This window comes from Mugil cephalus, chromosome 5 (genome assembly GCF_022458985.1).
Source record: "Mugil cephalus isolate CIBA_MC_2020 chromosome 5, CIBA_Mcephalus_1.1, whole genome shotgun sequence".
NCBI classification, from domain to species: domain Eukaryota; kingdom Metazoa; phylum Chordata; class Actinopteri; order Mugiliformes; family Mugilidae; genus Mugil; species Mugil cephalus.
Genome location: NC_061774.1, coordinates 11,759,636 through 11,778,818, shown reverse-complemented (window position 1 = coordinate 11,778,818; position 19,183 = coordinate 11,759,636). Strand labels below are relative to the sequence as shown.

The following is a 19,183-nucleotide window of genomic DNA, read 5'->3' as shown; positions in this document are numbered from 1 at the left end:
GTCTCTCCGCACTCCACTGTTTTTAATCAATGGCTCGATGCCGCCGCGTGATGGTAAAATATATCTGACATGCATGATTTGCAAAAGCAAAAAAAAAAAAAAAAAGCCGTCTCAAAATGGTTTAGTGGCTCATTATTCTCAAAAGAATGCATAAAATTGTCTTTCCCATGTGAATAAGTGCTCTTCTGAAATTATAGGCCGATAAGTTACAGATGATCGAGAGCGCCAGTGAATAATGGAGACATACAGGGGCAATGGTGCCTGAAGTGCATATTTCACTGTGATCCTCGCGATTATGCTCATAAGTTCTGGCATGGAAGAAGATGCGGTCCACAAGAAAGTAAATACACTCACAGCGAAGGGTTCTTACTTTCACCTCAAGTATGAATAGAAAATTTTTCGCTGTAACGAAAAGAAAAACAAGAAAATAAAATGAGAACAACCGATCTCAAGCGGAGCCAGCAGCACATCCCCACAGCTCTGATATACCATGATTGATGATTGAGAGTCTAAGATATAAAAAAACAAAATAAAGAAGATGTATTATACCATTTACTGTATGTGGTGATATTTACTCATTAGTTTAGACAGAACTGGACATGTTGTTTCAGTAAACCAAGGTCTTGGTGCAGGGGTAACAAGAATGAGATTGATCTGCTTCCGATAATCCCTCGAGTATTTTATTTTATTATTTTCCCAGATGCAGCTTTGATTTATTCTACACTATGTTTTAAACAAAATTATCTTCTCCGGCCTGTCCTCATAGCTTAGTCACCCTCTAAGAGTCGGTTGCTAATTGCCACCACCTGTCTCTGCTTTCCTTTGCTCAGCGGCCCATGTGACTTTTAAACTGACTGCCCAATTCCCCTGTTGGTAACGTCAGCTGCTACAGCGCTGTGATCAATTAAACGCGGGCAGATCAATGGTAGATGAATGCCTCGAGGTCAACCACCTCACTGCTTTGACTGACGTGGAGATTTATTCCCAGTATGCCCTAATGGGGGGGAGCAGATATCACAAACTGCTGGCTCTAGCTAAGCCTATATCTGATCCCAGTCTAAATCCCGCTTTGTGTTTGTTCAGACTGAATAAGAGGGCGAGCACTTATGCTCGAGCGTTAAATCCCTGTTCGTATTATATTATAGTATTTCCAATTTACTCAAACATTGATTACTCTAATCATTTCTTGTAATGGCATAATTCTTCAATTGTTATCTCTGCTTCTGTACAACAACCCAGCTTCCCAGTGGGGATCATTAAGCTTTAAGCGCTGCCCGAAATTGCAGCGAGCTGACAAATTGGCTTAGTGCATCGGAGAGCTGACTACTGCAAATATCGCGTTGTTCTTTAAGGTTGCTGCCGTTTAACGTAAACGTATGTTCACGCCGCTACCAAATGAGTTATGGGTCGGCGTGCTCATGCAGCGCGTCTCTCCATCGCCCTTGTCTGCTGCCTCCGAGAACCCTTACAGACACCCGCGTTGGAATATAAATGAGACGGAGGGACTGTCTGAGACAGAGGCATATCCCAAAATGATTAAAGCCCTTTCAATTTACTCCATTAGTCTCATCCATCCCTCTTTTCTTACACTGTTCCATTCACAACATCTAAAACTGCGGTCTCTGCAGAGGTTGAATGACAGCAACTACATCTTTCTCCCTCATTACGCCCTCTGGAACCATCAACCCAGAGCTCCTGTTTTGCTATTTTCTGAACGTCATTTAAAAGTCACTTGTGTCCGCTGTCAAACAGACAAATTTACACGTGTGTGTCACTCCTTGGACCCGATTTCCATCGAGAATCCTTTGAGGTCAGTGGCCTTTAGTTTTTTTTTTTTTTTTTTTGCGGGGCATTCGTGTCAGCAGTTACAGAAGCTTAAGATGATATCTAATGCTAATGTAAAAAATAAAAAAAAACTAATAGAGCAAGAAACGGGGGGATAAAAGATAAGGGGAGAGGGAAGAAAAGGAGAAGAGAAGTTCATGAGGAGCAGCCTGAGGGGACACCCTTATGACTATTGCATGTTTTCTTTATGATTCACGCGCCCGTCTCTTAATATCCCTGTGTAACTATTGCAGAGCTGGCACACAGAGGCTTAGTGGACCACCCAGCAACCTGACACACACATACGCATGCTCACACACCCGAGCCTCAATAAAGCTGACAGCTTTTAAATTACAGCTCAACCAGCTGAGAATGGTGCGGAGAAATACATAACAATAAAATGCAGGTTCGCTGTGATGCATGCGAACGCTTGCTTAACTTGAGATTACATATTGCATGCCATCCCTACGCGGTTAATGTGCATTTTACATTTGCTTTTAGCACAAGCTACGGCTTCATCTTACGTTTGACTACAGAAGTTATAGAGCCTGATCCTGCTTGGTTACAGGATAATATCTCTAAACCTCTCCCAAAGGCCAGATGTAGAAGACCACGTTCGGTATCATTACGGCTGAGGCTTAAAGTGACCTGTCACTAATGCTGATTGGTAGAGAATGCGGGGAAGGGCGAGATCACTCAGCGCTGATTAAATCCCGCCGATAATAACCGTACAGTACATCCCTCATCCATATTCATCAAGCAGTGACATGCATCTGTTAAGTAATGTTACAACAGGGGAATACAGACACGGGTGTGAACAATATCAGCAATAATGTATGACGTGTGGCAGTAAAACAGGAGCAATTTAAGTAATGAGACTGCTGCAGTTTATATTTTTTAATGTAACACAATGAAAAGATATATGCTTTTAAACTGGAGAGTGGTGACATGTGTCTGCATTTCTTATTTTTAAAACAAGCCGTAACAGTTATTATTACAATCAGTATTGCACTGCAACATATGGGCTGTCCTTTAATCTGTTTAATAGAGGCAACAAGATGAAGACACTGTAACCGCAGTCTTTTCTTAAGCTGCACAGATGGAGGGAGGTGAAACTGAGGCCTTGTTGAGGAAACATGGAGGGTTAGTGGATTGAATAAACTACTTTGACCAGCTTTGGGGAATGAGTAGGCAAACAAAATGATAGACTCACCCCACTGTCCCTCTGCTCTTTGCTCTCCCTGATCTCTCATTCTGTTTTTTTTTTCTTTTTTTTGCCTCTTTGTCAACGTCGGCGATCACAATCTGTCACAGTGATTGCCCCGCGGCATAATAATTTGCCCAAATTGAGGCATAATGCGCCTTGTAAATTTAATTTTGTCTCAAAACCAGATTAACCCGTATGACAGGACGCACATGTTTATCAATGCATGTGCGCCAGGGTGTGTACGTGGCTTTCCTTGGTGTGTGTGTGTGTGTGTGTGTGTTTGCGCGGATACACTATGTGCTTGCCAAGACCCTTAATCCCAGGAGCGTATGCTGAATAAATCAGAGGAGTATTTCTGAGTAAGAGGGGAGAAAAAAAATTCCAATCCCTTCAAACACTGCCCATGGACGCAACCAGTCATGAGAAAGGCAAGCACATGGACTGACTAAATCAGCAAGTTGGACATGAACACACACACACACACACATTCACTCATTTCAAACAAGCAAAATCAATACATTCATGTTACAAAGTGACGGGACCTCACTGCACAAAATACCAACTGCTCTCCCACTGATTGGAGAAAACAATACCTTACACGCGATACGGCATGTGAAGATTTATAGTATCCGGGTTTTCGCCTGTGTTTATATCGGAAAAGAGCAGATAAAATAATAAAATATTTCATACAGGTTTTCGTCCCCACACACCCTTAGGGTTGTAGGTTTTCTGCAGAGAGAACATGATGCCCAAAGCAATTTCCAGTAAACAATGCCTGCTTGGAATGAGCGCAGCATGTGAGGGTAAAAAACTGTGGCGCAAACTCAAATTATCCACCTCAGGGAGTTGCCATGCATAATTTCAAAAAAGAAAAAGAAAAAAAGAAAAAAAGGAATTGTTCAAATAAATGCAATACAAATGAGCTGCATTGTAAATGACGCCTTTTAGAATCCAATTAGCGCTCAGATTTTCGTGCTGCTGGCTGTTTTTCCTCTTTGCACAATAGAGGCCAGTGAACTGACTGATATGTATTTTTAATGCACGTTAAAAAACATTAAAAAAACAAAAAGATTTTTCATTCCCACTCTGTGTCAAACATGAACACGCTGACACTCACACACACACACACACCATCCCCTTCCATCATTTAACTGTTCCCACTCTCATGCGTTGTCAGTGGCTTGACATTTTTCCCTCGAGAGCGAGCCTGGCAGCCCAGCTCAGACAGACAGACAGACAGATAGAAAGGTAAGGGCATTAAATATGTATTGCAGTGAGGTAATAGGACACCAGTGGCCATTAGTTATGATAAATATATAATTTAGCTCCGCCGCATATTTCAGCCTCCTGGATGAATGGCGTCCTAGTATAAACACGCCCGCTGATTAGCATCCCAATGCTAAAATGCATCTCAATTAGGCCGAGTGTCAGCCCTCGTTTGACGAGGCAGGGATCGAGATGGAATGGGCTGATGTATAAATGAATGAATGAATAAATAAGCGCTGCGCTGGAGGATGAAGGGGAAGAGAGGAGAGGAGGAGACAGGTGTCGCTGACCAACAGCTTGCAAATTCTCTAACAGACCGACTGTGAGCACGTCGTAAACTTTAACCAGTTCTGGGCTGTTTAACAGGAGTCACGCCGTCTCACAATCTCCGTTATTTTTAAGCTCAATTCTCTTTCCCTTCCTCTTCGATAACTCCATTGTGCCTTTTGCAAATTTTCTCTCCAGTTTCTCATTTTCTCACTCCCTACTATACTTTCATCAAGGTCTCTTCTCTCTCTCTCTCTCTCTCTCTCTCTCTCTCTCTCGCTGCTTTCCTGGTGACAGAGTGTGACTCTGAGCGTGTTGACAGAAAGCCAGAGGGCCGAACCTGTCGCCTCAAGCCCCGAGGAATCAATCACCTGAGCCGGAATCAATATAAAGGAAGTATATCCTGAACTGGCTACTGATGTGTATGGCCTCAACTGACTGGGCAAAAATAATATTCAAGGCAGTAGAGGAACATACCCATTTGGCATGCATCGTCGCACAAACACATTCCCACCCAGAGCGGCACACTCTGAAACAAATACTTACAAATGTATTTGCAGGTAGCGTTTGAGAATGCATTTGTGCATTCATGAAGAAATGCACATGATGCAATTGAACATGTCTGCACGGCCTAGTGTCTATCCTTCCCTGCCCAATTTAAGTTTTCGGATTTGGTCCACTACAACCGCTCCGAGCCGTCCAATTCTGCAGAAGTCCAATTACCGGTCCCTTTATCAACTCTGCATTGTACAACAGCACAGTATTAGACCACTCTATCATCATTGTGTGCAACCTCTGTAGGGGAAACCACCACTTATCACAGCCCACTACGAGCAAATTAGACAGAAATAATAGGGCTGAACAAAGGCAGGGGGTGGACCTGGATCGGTGCGGTGCATGTGATCGCTAGGTGTGGTGCACTGTATAGATATGATACGGACAAAATCCTGCGTCCTTGAAGTTATAGTAAAAAGTAGAAACAAGCATGGTGTGAAAATTGACACATTAATAGCAGGGAAACTGCAGAGATCTGAAAAGCCTTCCCGTCTTAACTGCCACCAATATTACACTTAAAACCCTCCGTATTCACCAGTTGAGCCGTGAACAGTGTACGTGTTTCAGCGAAGCTTAAATTCAGGATTCGCAGACATTGTCATTCTGTGCTGAGAGGAGTCATCAACACCACGAGAACAAAGAAAAAGCGCATAAGATATGACCGACGAAAGGAACATCTGCCTGGTTTTGCCTCCAGAAGGCACGAGTGACATGAAGAGACTTTTCTCATCACTGGAGCTCATTAATCAGTGCCACTCACGCTGATTATAGGATAATAAGATAATAAGTATCTGACTGGGGTCCATTGTATTGATTGTAAACTTAGTGAGGGGGAATATAGCAGCAAATAGCATCGTCTTTATCTCAATAGAAACTAGACAGTGAGGAAAAGATCGCTCCGCAAGGAAATAAACACAAATCAATTCACGCTGAATCGGCAGGTAGTCTAAAGTGAGGCTCATCATTTCAGGTTTATTAATAAGTACTTAAAACAGTAAATACTAAAGATTTATAAGACTGTCATAGAAATTAAGTAATATAGGGAGTTAGATCTATGGAAATGAGATGGACTTAACCCGAATGTGTGTGTGTTCACTGAAACTGAATTAAGCAAGCGCACCATTGTGTCCTTCGACCATTTGGCTAACGCTTTTATCTAGAGTGCTTTGCTGGATGGTCCCATGGGAAATGGAACATTACACTTTCGGCATTACCCAGATAAAACCCTTAGAGCAAAGAGCATCCTAACAGGTCATCGAGTACAGTGGGAGCCATTCTCCGCCAAGTCCAGCAGCTCTGCTAGAATCACTCAGTTTATAACATAATATATGTTTTAACGTGAGAAACAACTAATGCAGGATTTCGCAGGATTTCATGTGGATAGGCTGGACAGGATTGGTTGCTCATACGTAGCGCTAAGTCCGCCTGCTGGTCAGCGGCTCCGTGCTGAGGCCTGCAACTGGGAAATAAATTACACACCTTGTCTCTTGAAGAGTTGGCTGCTGACAATTTCAGTCATAGATGCCACCTTCTGTTTCTGGAGTTTCTCAGGGGGGATGCAGGAATAAAAGTCATGCAGCAGCTGACTGGTGAGAGAAAGAGAAAAAGGGGAGTATGATGAATAATCGACAAGATCATTACACAGGAGGAGCAACAGGTTTGTTTTTCTTGAGCAAAATAAATATTCAGCAGTCACTTTCCACACATTAGTGTGCGTGCCTCGAATGTCAACAGAAAAATCCCCAAACTCTGGTCAGTAGTCGCGCGGCGTAATAGATTCGAACATCAAAAATGCAAACATCTCACCTTCATGTTTGCAAAGATATGCAACTGCTAAACCGTGCAGCTGTATCACAGTGAAAAGACGAGAAGAACACTGCACGCCGCATGAAAACAAATGAGCCGAAGCCTAAATGCACTTTAACGAAGAGACAGGTTTGACTTATCCTCCGCCTAAATTCAATTTTAGAATAATTAAAAGGGCTGGTTGCAAGCCCCGATGTCACTTAGAAAGATTGAATGCTCCGAGCGCGGCAAACCCTCTGTCTCCATTTTTTTGCCCGTATCTCTCTTTGTCTCCGTCTCCTTATATTAATGCCACACAGGGAGCAGCACCGCTATTGATGATAGCATAAAAGCAAAAATGCACGCCCTGCGCTCGCAAACAAAAACGTAACAGAGAGGCTTGCGTGACTTTTGATGTGCACAAAGGTGGCACGGGGACAGGCTGGGGCGCGCAGGCTCAGCGACAGACTCATCGGGCCCACAAATCATCCGAACTGAATCTAATTAAAAATCTAAAATGTCACTGTATCCCCCCGACGGACACACAGAAGACGGAGATCCAACAAAACGCACGCACAGCTGACGACGTCCGTGCGAGGACCACTCGATCGTCACACTACAGGTGAATTTACAAGCCGTGTGAATGTAACTGTATGGGAGATGAGAAAGCTTTGATGCCCACCTCATGCACAGTGATTGTGATTCACCCGGCTCGGTTGTGGAAACTCTGCTCGAGGCAATTCTGATCAAGAATGCAATGGGGACCTTGCTTTTAAGTTCAGATAGCTCGGGTGGGTTCGTGCATGTGTGCGGGGGGGGTGTGCAAAGAGGTGTAGGAGCAAGACACTAAAGGGTGAGTGAATGTGAGAATAAAGGGCAGACGACATGAATGACAGAAAACAGAATTTGAGAATATATGCCCCGACTTTTAACTCTGCCCGTCGACACCTTTCCACCTCTGTACGCGTGCTTGTGTGCATCTGCGAGGCAGGTGTTAAAGGTAGCGCCTCGGTGACACTGCGTTGACACAGAGCCACAAGAGGGACTGAACTGGCAGATGATCCACAAACACACAAAAAAAAAGGTCACGGTGAAGCGAAAAGTGAAATACGCTTGGCTGTGGGATTTCTGTCGGGTAAACTGAGTTGTTAATGTTTGTAAAAACCTAACTGTTGGTGAAGCACTGATTTCCTGGACCTAATTTTCCATTGTGAGTTTAATTCTGGGTCAAGGAGAGGTTAGGCGAGCCACTTCAGATCGTTTTGTTCTTCAGGAGTCTTACTGTAAAAGAGAAGGGCTTCAAATGGCTTTTGTTTGACGCTTTTGGTGAAACTGCCATTTCCTTCAGGGGCACACGGAGGATCTGCAGGGCGCGTTTTGAGAGGTTTGCCCCCGTGCCTGCGGCAGTTTGATGAGATTTTTATCACCTGATAAAGGAGGTGAGGCTCGACCGAGATGGGACGCGTGGGCGACAGGAGAATGGGGGTCACTGAACAAAGCCAAGAGGAAAACTTGAGCTGATGTGAAAGCTCCCGTATATCCCCGTCTGTCAGTGTGTCTCAGAGAGTCCAAAAGATAAGATGCTGGAGTGTGAGTGTGGCTTTAAGGATAAGCTTACCTGAGGAGTTTGGCATCAAATACTTTCTCAACATCATGCAAGACTGTTGGCAGGTACTTCAGAGCTGCGACCTGGCGGCACACACACACACACACACACACACAAACAATAAGTAAACACTATTAAATCACAGCCTTGAGATCCTGTGGAAGGCGACTTTATTTTTCACAGGGACGCTTGGCTGTAGCTCATTTTATTGTGACCATGTAAGTTTTCAGCAGTTGTGATTATAAGATGAGATATTACATATATATATATATACATGAGGCAGAATACTGACATATTTGCAGTCAGATTGAAAGATTATATTAGATTAAAAAAAAGAATTGGCAGAAATGGGATTCAGTTTCCAATTATATTTCTATAGCATCAAATACAATCCAAATTGTCTCAAGACGCTTCATAGAACCCACAGCCCGAAGCCCCCGGAGAAAGCGGGGAATGACAATACAGATGCAGGTGTGAGGTGCGGATGCGGAGTGAGGAAACGTGATTACCCGGAGCAACAGTGTGGTGGTGTAGTCTGTCCTCATTAAGTTGTTGATGGACTCAAAAAGCCTCCTGAGTGACTCCTCAAACTCCGCCTGCTCCTTCCCCTCGTACAGCCTGGCGAGGGCAGGGGAAAATTAATGGAAATGCAACGAGAAAAACATAAATCGGCGGAAAGCGCGAAGGCGTGAGAGAGCCTGAAAACATGACGTGACGTGATTAGCAAAGGGGAGCGAGGGGCGGCGGGAGCAAAACAGACGGGGGATGCGAGACAGACGACAGGAAGCAACAGGTGCGGTGAATAAATATTGAGCATGGGACGTGGAAAGAGTGAATAGGAGACTAAAAGGGCCATCTTTGTATTTCTCCCGAGTAACAGAAATGCGGAGAGATGACGAGAATAACAGTATGAAGAAACAGGAATAAACAGATGGATGTAGAGTACATGGGTGGGCAACTTTTTAACATTCAGTTCATAATATAACTTGCCCTCGCTCGATTCCTTTACACTTTTTTGTTTATTATCAGTCACTGTCTCTTCAACAGGGTGTGACTTCACACCAAGTGCAGCTGTGTGGTTTCAGCGTTAAGTCATTTCCCTTTCAATAAACTATGCACTGTCTTTAATATGTTTGATTATCTACTGACTGGTCCCTGCTGTACTTAAACTTTTCTTTTACATAATTTCAGAGACGAGTTATAAGGTGACGCATAATGAGCTGTTTCTTTCCTTCTTCTGCTGAAACAAACATGTATCCATAATGACAAGTAAATGATATGGCCATAACACATTTTTACTCACTGGCTTTTACCAGGAAAAAACAACAACAAGTGACTTCGAGGTTGAAATTCTCCTGCGGCATTTGTTTTTCTTCGCGGTTTCAATTGATTCCAGGTTGGTAATGATAATAATGTTTTTGATGTTATCTTCATTCTGCAAGCGCTGCCTCTCTCCGCACCAACTTAAAGTAATTTAGTAAAAAAATAAAGTGAAATTGTTTATTGTGTTTATGTGGAAATTCCTCATCGGCTGAAACGGCTGCAATTCTTCACATCCTCCTTCTGCTACATGGATGAAAATGCACTTGGTGTGACGACAACACATTGCCTTTTAACCTTTAAATCAGTATTTCATTTTACACACGGAGCTGTTAAGTGCCTCAACAAAAGTGTCATACTGCCTAAGTAATTACACAGTAGCATGATTAAATACACACTTCTAATTCAATGCGCTGTATAAAATTATAGTGATGCAGTCGTATGCTGCCAAGTTAAAAGAACACATTGATAAACACTGAGTTTGATTATATTATGGTGCTTAACATAAAAGCTGTGTTTTATCTGTTGCTGCTGTTAACGTCGCATTTAAACACCCACTCATCCCTCTACCATCCCTTCAACTCCCCACCCCCGAACAGACATTACTCTCATCAATCTCCCCGGCCCTTCCCCTTCTCCTCGCCATCTCTGTGTGAAGCCGTTGCGCTGAGCAGTTGTTAATTACAATAGAAGTTATGAGTGCTGAGGGGAAGGATTAGCATGTGGCACACGGCGAATTTAGCATGTGGAGGGAGGGATTAGGCGGCAACACACGGCGGCATTATCGCCGGGCTCTTTGCAGAGTACAGTTACGATTACAGACGCATTGTCCTGCTTAATCCAACGGCACGGTCTGTGCAGGAGCGTGCGCGTCGATGCGTAGATGTGTCAGGGTCAGTGTTGGCGCGGTGACACGGGGTTGCACACTCAATCCACACATGCATGCATGCTCGAATAAAACAGCTGGTGTATTTGATGCCCACTTTAATCCTAAAGACGCATGTGGAACGAGAAAAATCTCTAGAATGTCTGCACACGCACACACACACACACACACACGTTCAGGCACAACAAACAATGCAATTAAGTTATACTTGTACAGCAAACTAACACTCGAGGCAAGGGGCATGGATTGATCATGGTCAGAATGGGAAAATCAATACATTGCTTTGCCCCCAGGTGATTAGCTATTAGCATATTTTGCAAATACAGTCACAGACTGTCTTAAACATATGGAGGCCTTAAGGTGCATTGACAATACTCCTCAACTTTCCCCTTTCTATGTACCCTATGACAGATTTTGCTGGAGACAACCCCCCAGTTCCCCTGTGGGATACGAAAAAAACATCCTCTCTGCATTGTGGTGGGCAAGAGAATAAAAGAACAACAACATGTCCACCACAAGTTACAAATTCCCTCTCTAAGGGCTCTGCAGTTCTAAGGAATCCATCAAAATATTACTACTATGGTTTGAACGTGTGGAAATAACGAGATTTCCTAAAATGACATCATTAGAAATAAAATGCACGTAAAAGACCTTTGCTTAGAAAGCATCCTATTTTTTTTTTTAATATGAAATTAGATCAATCTGCCTCCACACAAAACGGTGAAGATATGAGAGAAAGTGAGATTTAGAGACGAGGGGAGGAAGGGAAAGAAGAAGGATGGGGGAGGACAACACATAGGGGAAAGAATAAAAAAGGAACAAATACATCAAATAAACTAGACGACAGAGAAGTAATGAAAGCTATAGAGCGTGAAGGACAGAAGAAGAAGGTGAAGGAAAGAGCAAAATCTAGTACTGCGTGCCTTACGTAACGTATTTTGGAGTAAACATCACACATTCCTAATAGGCTTTGCGTGAACATGGGGCCCGGGTTGACAAGCTAATAAATCTTCAATGTCACCTACTTAACTATTTATGACTCGTAAGTCTTGATGGTGATGCTGATGATGATGATGGAGCCGTACCGATGCACCTACGGCCACGGTGGCTCCCTCGAATTCCTGATTCTCCGTTGGCATGACAAGGCCTCATAGGAGGAGTAATTTGATGTGAAAACTTTAAATGCAGAAGAAGTCGAAACTGTCGGCAGCTGGTAGTTGGGGGAACAACAGATCGAGGAGTGAAGAGAGGAGCAGGGGGAAGGAGTGTGAGACTTATTGCTTTTGAGATACCCAGGGGAGGCTGCCATCTGAAGCCTATTCAATCCAGGAGCAGTGGAAGATAATGTGATGCACAAACCCGCACAGGCACACACTTAAAAGCACATTTATGTGTGTACACGCACATGCCCACACATACTCTTGAGCAGACAGAAATGCGCACACGGCCTTGACTTGGAAATTCACACCAATCAAAACAAATATGCGCTGACTGATGAAGTAGCACACGAGTTTCAAAGACCACGATTTTCGAGCCATTTACGCTTGTCATTTGATATTAACTTAGTCTTATGGGAGGCACGTTTGGACAGAGTGTTAACACGTAGCCTCTGTCGAATTATGTCAATGACATTTGATTATACTTCACTGAACCTGCAAGCTCTTTCTCACCATTATTGCAACACTTTAAATATTTGAGTGCAACCTCTCATTATCCAAACTACTACTGTTTGCCGCATCACCTGAAGCGTTTTCCTCGAGGTGACGCCATTCCACAATTTAGTCTACATGCATTAACCGCACAAAACCCTACTGCAGAGATATGAACTTTGAAATGGAGGCCAGTTTTAAGGGGGTTTTTTTTTGCGCTTACCTCAGGATGTTTCACTTGATAACCAGCAGAGACATTATGTAAAACATGATTTTCAACCCATAATCATTTGCAAGCTTGACGAGTTGATGATCTTCTTCACAAAGGGGTCACACACCGACTCCTTTGCATTTCTTGGGTCATTTACGGTCGGTAATTTACAGTCGAGTTCTGTCGGCGGCAAAGCCAAGTGACTGTGCAACATCTGGGATGAGGACCTGCACGTGGTAAATATGCTCTTGTCCACAGTTCCAATCATTTTGCTTTAAATTCAGATACCTTATCGGCAAAATGAGGACATTCTCCCCTATAGCAGGGGCAAACTGAGTTAACTGAGCTGCGATGGGACACAGGTGAGCGATTTTTGCTATCCATTCCTTGTCATTGTGGTGTGGCCACTGACAAAATCTGTGAAACATACTGTGTTTACAACTAGCCTACAATACTATGTTTATAATATCGGGGTGTTTGAATGTTTATGTATTTATTTGTTGCAAAATGTGTGCACTATTAAGATGCCTGATCTGAACCCATGATGCCCTTAAAAAGACTAAAATCAGAGACCTACTGGATAGATAGACACACTAAACCGCACAATAACAAAGATGCCTTGAAAACTATATTATACAAATCCACAATTCCACATAACCGACTGTCTTACAGATTGTATACTCGCACAACTACCAAAAAACGAGTACACTGGCCAAGCACTGAACACAACGGTCATGTTTCTGATCTGTCAGCGTTAATTTTTCCGCGATGAAGTTATTACTGGTGTCGACACTATTACAGGGTGTAGCTGTGGCCTGGTCTCTAACTCACGCTGTGGGTGCTGGAATTGTCTGCCAATGTTCGCTGCCCATTCAGCAGTCCTGCACCGACATTAGCTCCAATTTGGTTCTTGCTGTTCATCATCGATGCTTATTAGCAACGATAGTGCTGTAATCAGCAGCCCGCTCTCGCCGAGCTATCTGAAACGATTACTTTGCCGACGCGCGGCCACTGGGGCTCTGTGTGTGCGCCTCTTAAGAAGCTCTATTTGCATTTCCGTTGAACCAAAAATCAAAAGTGACGACGCTATCTTAATGATCGGTTAAGAGAAAGAAAAACACACACAAAAATTAAATAAAAAAGACACTTACTGGGAGTAAAGCATGCGGGAACGGACGATGAACTTGAAGATGTACTCGAGGGCTTTGAGGGTTCGGAGGATGGGCTCACATTGTTCTCCTCGACTGGACACATCCAGATATCTCTTCAACACCGACATCAGCTTCCTGAGGGAGTAAGATATGGGGGGCGGGGGGGTAGACAGAAAAGAAGAGAAGAAATAAGGACATCAAAATCATTCTTCTACAGGTTGGAAAGTTAATTACCAACTTCAGTTTTCGCTTCCGCAGAGCGAAAAGATGCAACACAATGCAACTGGGTGAGAGTGAAAGAAGGAGAGAGGAGGACTGACTGGAAGGTGGTCCTGGAAAAATAGCAAAATAGCATTTTACACCTCAACAGATGTACCTTTCACACAGTTCAGAGACATTTTTATTTGCCCGGGCGAAGGAATCATTGTCCAACGCTAGCATGCCCCACAGCCGTCTTTAGGCACACAGAAATATTCCAGCGTGCTGGAGCAGAGAATGGGCAGCGCAGGGTTCAGGCCAAGTTTATGACCTTCCGGCGCTCAGCTCTCCAATGGCCCTCTGCACAGTCTCAATGGCATCGTAAACCAGCATATTTAGAACGCAAAACACAGCGGGCGCGGTCGGGACTTTTTGGCTTTGCGACAGCTCCGTCTCCTTTAAATGGCAACAGGGGATCAAACGCTAACCGGTTTAAAACTACCCAATCCTCTTAAACAATATAGAAGTCCCCTTACAACCCCTCACTGTAGTCAGGGTGGCCTTGAAAATATTACCAAAGTTATTACCGTTCAGTCTCGCCTGGTTTTGTTTTGCCGCATGGCTTAAAGGCAAACACAGGAGGATTTATTCTTTTTGAGCAGTTTTAATGTAGTGAGGGGGAGTTAAAGAGTTTTACATAACTGCCTTCGGGCTGACAGAAGATAAGCTGCAGTGGACCTCTTAAAGAGGGTGAGTACCAACACACTAGGAGGGTAGGGATGGAGTGATGACAGACAGACAGATGAACAGATGGAGCAGGGTAAAGAAAGGAAAGTGGCAAAGAGGAGAGTGATGGGGATAATTGGGAAAGGAGGCTGAAAGGAGGAGCGGAAGTAGGTTGGAGGAGGCAAGAAAAGACAGCCGGAGGAGACAGACACATCTCTAGACATGTTTTTAATTTGCTGACTGGAGCTTTGAAAAAGCGAACAAATGTTTCTTCCAGTGCCCGATGGAATCAAGCAAGGTGAACTGAAAGATTGGTGGATCCAGCCAGCAAGTGGGGGGGGCAGGAAGGGTTAGGGTGTAAGAAGTGTACTCCAGTGTTGTGCAGTGCGGTAAAGGGCAACACAAACACTGACCTCCAGTGGAAAGTACACACAGTGCAGTATTTAGTCACTTAACATTAGAACTTCAGATGATCAATACTGCAAATATTAGAAACGCTTCAGTTTAAGTGGCCCCACAAAACAGTCTGGGTTTTGATTATCTGACAGCCAGGACTTTATAATTGAAAAGTGGTGGCACAATTGTCTAATGAAATGCTGAAATGCAAAATACCGTGCAGTTTTTTAAAAAAGTCAGAGAAATACGAGTGCTGCCCGGAACTATAAGCTAAGTTACTGAAGATGGTACTCTTTGGTTCAGGGAAAAAACAGTGGACAACAAAAAACAGAAGATACCAAGGCACTTATCTTAGAAAAAAACTAAAATGCCTTTAATAAGTTATGGGAAGGACATGGTTAAAAGCAAACACTTGATGCGTTTCAGCTCAGGGACTTCAATGCCATCACGCAGTCTTTACTAGAAATCTAACAAAAAGTTTCGGACTAATGCTAATAATGGTTATTTATATGTTATAAAAATGTTATTGTGTTTGAAGCTGGAACATTGGTAAATCAGCCTGATTCTTCCAGTGCCTGTGTTTACACATGCAAATGGATCCATGTTTTGTTTTTTTGTTTTTTTTGTGTGTTTGTTTTTGCTTTTTTAATTGTGCAGGGCAGTGCAAATGATGCCATGTCTAGGGTTGATGACCTCATCGTCATTTTTAATATTTCATCATATAGGTTGAACAGAAACAAACACACTGGCTATAGATCTGAAGTGTTTGTGGCACGTTGACACTGTGTAGGCAAAACAACACATTCCATGGAGAAACCTCTTTCTGTTTGCTGAGCGGTCGTTGTCATATGTCACAGCAATTCTATATATATATATATACATATATATATATATATGAGAGCAGAAATGTGACTGGCTGAGTGTGACTTGACTAATCACCACAAGCTCAATATCACCAAACCACAGGTGCCCTGCTTTGAGACCCCCACACAGTTCATGCACCCCTGACCTACTGCCTTTTACTGGTTACTGCGCTTGCACGGTTAAAATCAAAAAAAAAAAAGGGGTCAAAGCATTAAAAACAGCACATTCACTCATTCAGAAATAACAGCATGAGGGGAACCACCTACTTGTAAGCCAACGTAGCGCTGAAATGCTGCTTGATGTACGCCTCCAGCACAGTGTTGAAGTGCTGGAACTTTCTGTCTGCGATCAGGCCTATGATGTATATCTGTCAGGACAGGACAGGTATGTTTACGTTTAGCAGTAAACATTTATAAGGCAGGTATGAAGTTATGTGCAGTCATCTGACAGACGTGTTCACTTGGAAAAATATGGACAGGCACACACACACACACACAGATGTCAGAGTCGATACACACAGAGGCGGCCCGTCAAGAAATGAGCTGCTCGCCCGCAGGGTGAGACCCACAAACATTTTCACAGCAAACACGCACTCACCAAGGCATCGAACACGAGGATGTCATAGTCGTCAGTCTGAGAGTGCTCCATCATGATGTTGAACAAGGCATCCAGCGTGTCCTGCAGGAACTACACACACACACACACATACAGGCAGTGAGAGCGCACACAAAACAGCGTACATACATATGCAAAGGCACACTGGCGTTCACGCCACTGACCTTGACCACCTCCTCTCCATCAATCATTTTGAGATTCTCCAGGTTTTCTTTGAGGAGTTCAGGTCGAGTCCTCCACTTGAGGAGGCCCAGGAGGCCCACTGAAGGGGAGACACACACAGAATATCTTTTGTTCAGCTGCACGTATGAAGGCAGGTGCACGGTACAGCGCGGAGAGGAACAGCGGCATCTTAGAGCGGATGCTGCTCAAGACAAATGTGACGGAAACGTCTTCTCGGTTGACCTTTTAATTATCAAAACACATTACTTTTCTGCCTTTCTGTCCTCACATATTTGTCAATGTTTTTTTCTTCCTCTGTTCCACAGAACTAATTGAAACTGTGCCCACCAGCGTTAATATAATGTGAAGGACTGAAGTTGTTTTGCTTCAGTTTTGTTGCACGGCAGTAATTTTGACTCTGCTACTTCCTCCTGTTCTATTTAGCTGTATGTAATTTTAACAGTGTGTTTTGGATTTGTGGCACTCAAGCACAAATACACACACACACACACACACACACATATACATACATACATACATATACATACATACATACATACAAGCACACACATATATATATACACCTTTGACAAGGTTAGATATAAAATATACATAAGACAACAAAGTAACAATCTGTGAAGAGATGCTTTTGGTTTGTTAAACATTCAACTGAACATTTAAAGCCACGGTTTCTGCTGTTAATTCTGATCAAGTTTGACATGGGGCAGATTGCCATGTGACTGTAGGCCTGCCCGCTTTAAAGCTCAGTGCTTTCCCCGTCCAATAATTTCCAACTCACCAGGCCAAGCTGCACATCTGGTGGGTGGCCCTAAACAACACCGTGTGCTCGCCTGAGTGTGTCTACGTGCGTGTGGTACAGGTGATTAATACAGCAGGATAACGTTCATTACAGTGATGGACTGGCTTCCTCGGTAACAGCTGTTGGGCTGCACCTGGGTCTGATGCACCTTTTACTGTCTGGACTGTACGCGCAGTCATGCATTTGTCGACGCGGATGCGCACCTCAGCGTGTGTGCGTGTCTCGCTTGCGTGGCTGCCCGACTGAGTGTGTAGGACAAAGTGACGACGCTCCCCGCTAATAAAACGCACGTATTAACACGGCCTCCTCCTTTCATCCTGGGCTTACTTTTCCATGACCACAACACACACTTGCAGTTCTGACAAAAAAAAAAAACTAATTAACATTCTGCTGACTCACTGCGAATCGAGTAGATGTCGCCTTTACTCCAACCTCAACTTTTAACCTTAAACCAAATAATAACACTGCCTGAAATGTTCTCCGTACAACTTTATGGGTTTTCAACTGAGAAGATGTCACATTAGAGCTTCACATAGTGTGGATTCGTCCTCTACCATTTCACACCCAGCCGATGATTCATTTCCTTGCCCTGCCCTTATTACTCCGTCGAAAGAAGATGTTAATTAATGATTTTCTGATGCGTCACTTTTAATTTCAAACACCCTCCTCCACATAACTTCTGCTCTGACCTTTCTCCAACTTTGGCATGCACATGTTCGCTTTTGTGAACAAAAAAAAAGGGACATTTAAACATTATACCACCTGCGTTGCACACACTTGAACTTACCATTCTGGGTGAGTTTGGTGGAGCACACCAGAGTGGAGATGGTGAAGCTGTCCCTGGAGCTGACCGACAGGCCCCCACCCCCGGACACGCTGCTGGAGCTGCGGCTCAACCCTGACCCCTTGTGGGTGTCGCCGTGCTGGTGGCGGGTCGAGGGCAGAGGCAAGTAGGAGTTCACGTCTTCCATGCGCTTGCTGTCACCCTGCCAGGAGAAAGAGGATCATTTCGAGCCCATTAATGCCAGAGACACCAGGAGTGGGAAAACTTTGTAAATGACGGCACATATGTTTGGTGGGTGTCTCAACGGCGCAGGGACAAGAACTGCGTTGTCTTGACACAAATGTGTGAGCAGACAACTGGTAGACACTGGGATACGAAACATCTGCTTTGATTTATCAGGCTAGCTCTGAAGGAAAAAGATGACAGTTCCACAGCAGCGATCCTGTTTGATTACTATACTTTGTCTACTTCTGCCTAACTCGGCTTCAGTTTGCAAACTCATAACTATAAAAACAGTGAGGCCAGGCAGGTCGGAGACGAGAAAATGAGGTGAGACTTCTTCTCTTCTTGGCACCTACACTTCCACAGTTGTCTACACGGCAATACTTTGTAACTTCAGCGTTCTCGCACGTTTAAGTTCAACGTTCAAACGATTACTCCTTAATTCCTTAAAGCTGCACCAAGATATGATGAGTGACTGGCTGTAAAAATGATGGAGTAGGAGACTGAAGCCGTGAGTGGCACAGAGATCGAGAGGAATGCAGGGATAACGAGAGATAATCGAGGGAAAGGGCACAGGGGAATCATCCATTGGGTCTTTGAGTGAATCACGAGTAATTAGTCTTCATTGCATTTGGCATTTAATCAATAGGAGGATTCAGTCTTAGCTTT

General features: G+C 43.8%; 1 protein-coding gene across 1 annotated transcript in view; it reads right to left on the bottom strand.

The window, feature by feature from the left end:
- LOC125008053 (dedicator of cytokinesis protein 2-like) overlaps nt 1-19,183 on the bottom strand; it is an 81,748-nt gene that overhangs the window by 53,517 nt on the left and 9,048 nt on the right. Inside the window, exons 17-24 of the mRNA XM_047585074.1 lie at nt 18,296-18,494; nt 16,691-16,788; nt 16,509-16,598; nt 16,178-16,278; nt 13,728-13,862; nt 9,020-9,128; nt 8,523-8,593; nt 6,599-6,705 (exon numbers count right to left, since the gene is read on the bottom strand). Coding sequence (XP_047441030.1) covers nt 6,599-6,705; nt 8,523-8,593; nt 9,020-9,128; nt 13,728-13,862; nt 16,178-16,278; nt 16,509-16,598; nt 16,691-16,788; nt 18,296-18,494 — 910 coding nt within the window. The remainder of the gene's footprint in view (nt 1-6,598; nt 6,706-8,522; nt 8,594-9,019; nt 9,129-13,727; nt 13,863-16,177; nt 16,279-16,508; nt 16,599-16,690; nt 16,789-18,295; nt 18,495-19,183) is intronic.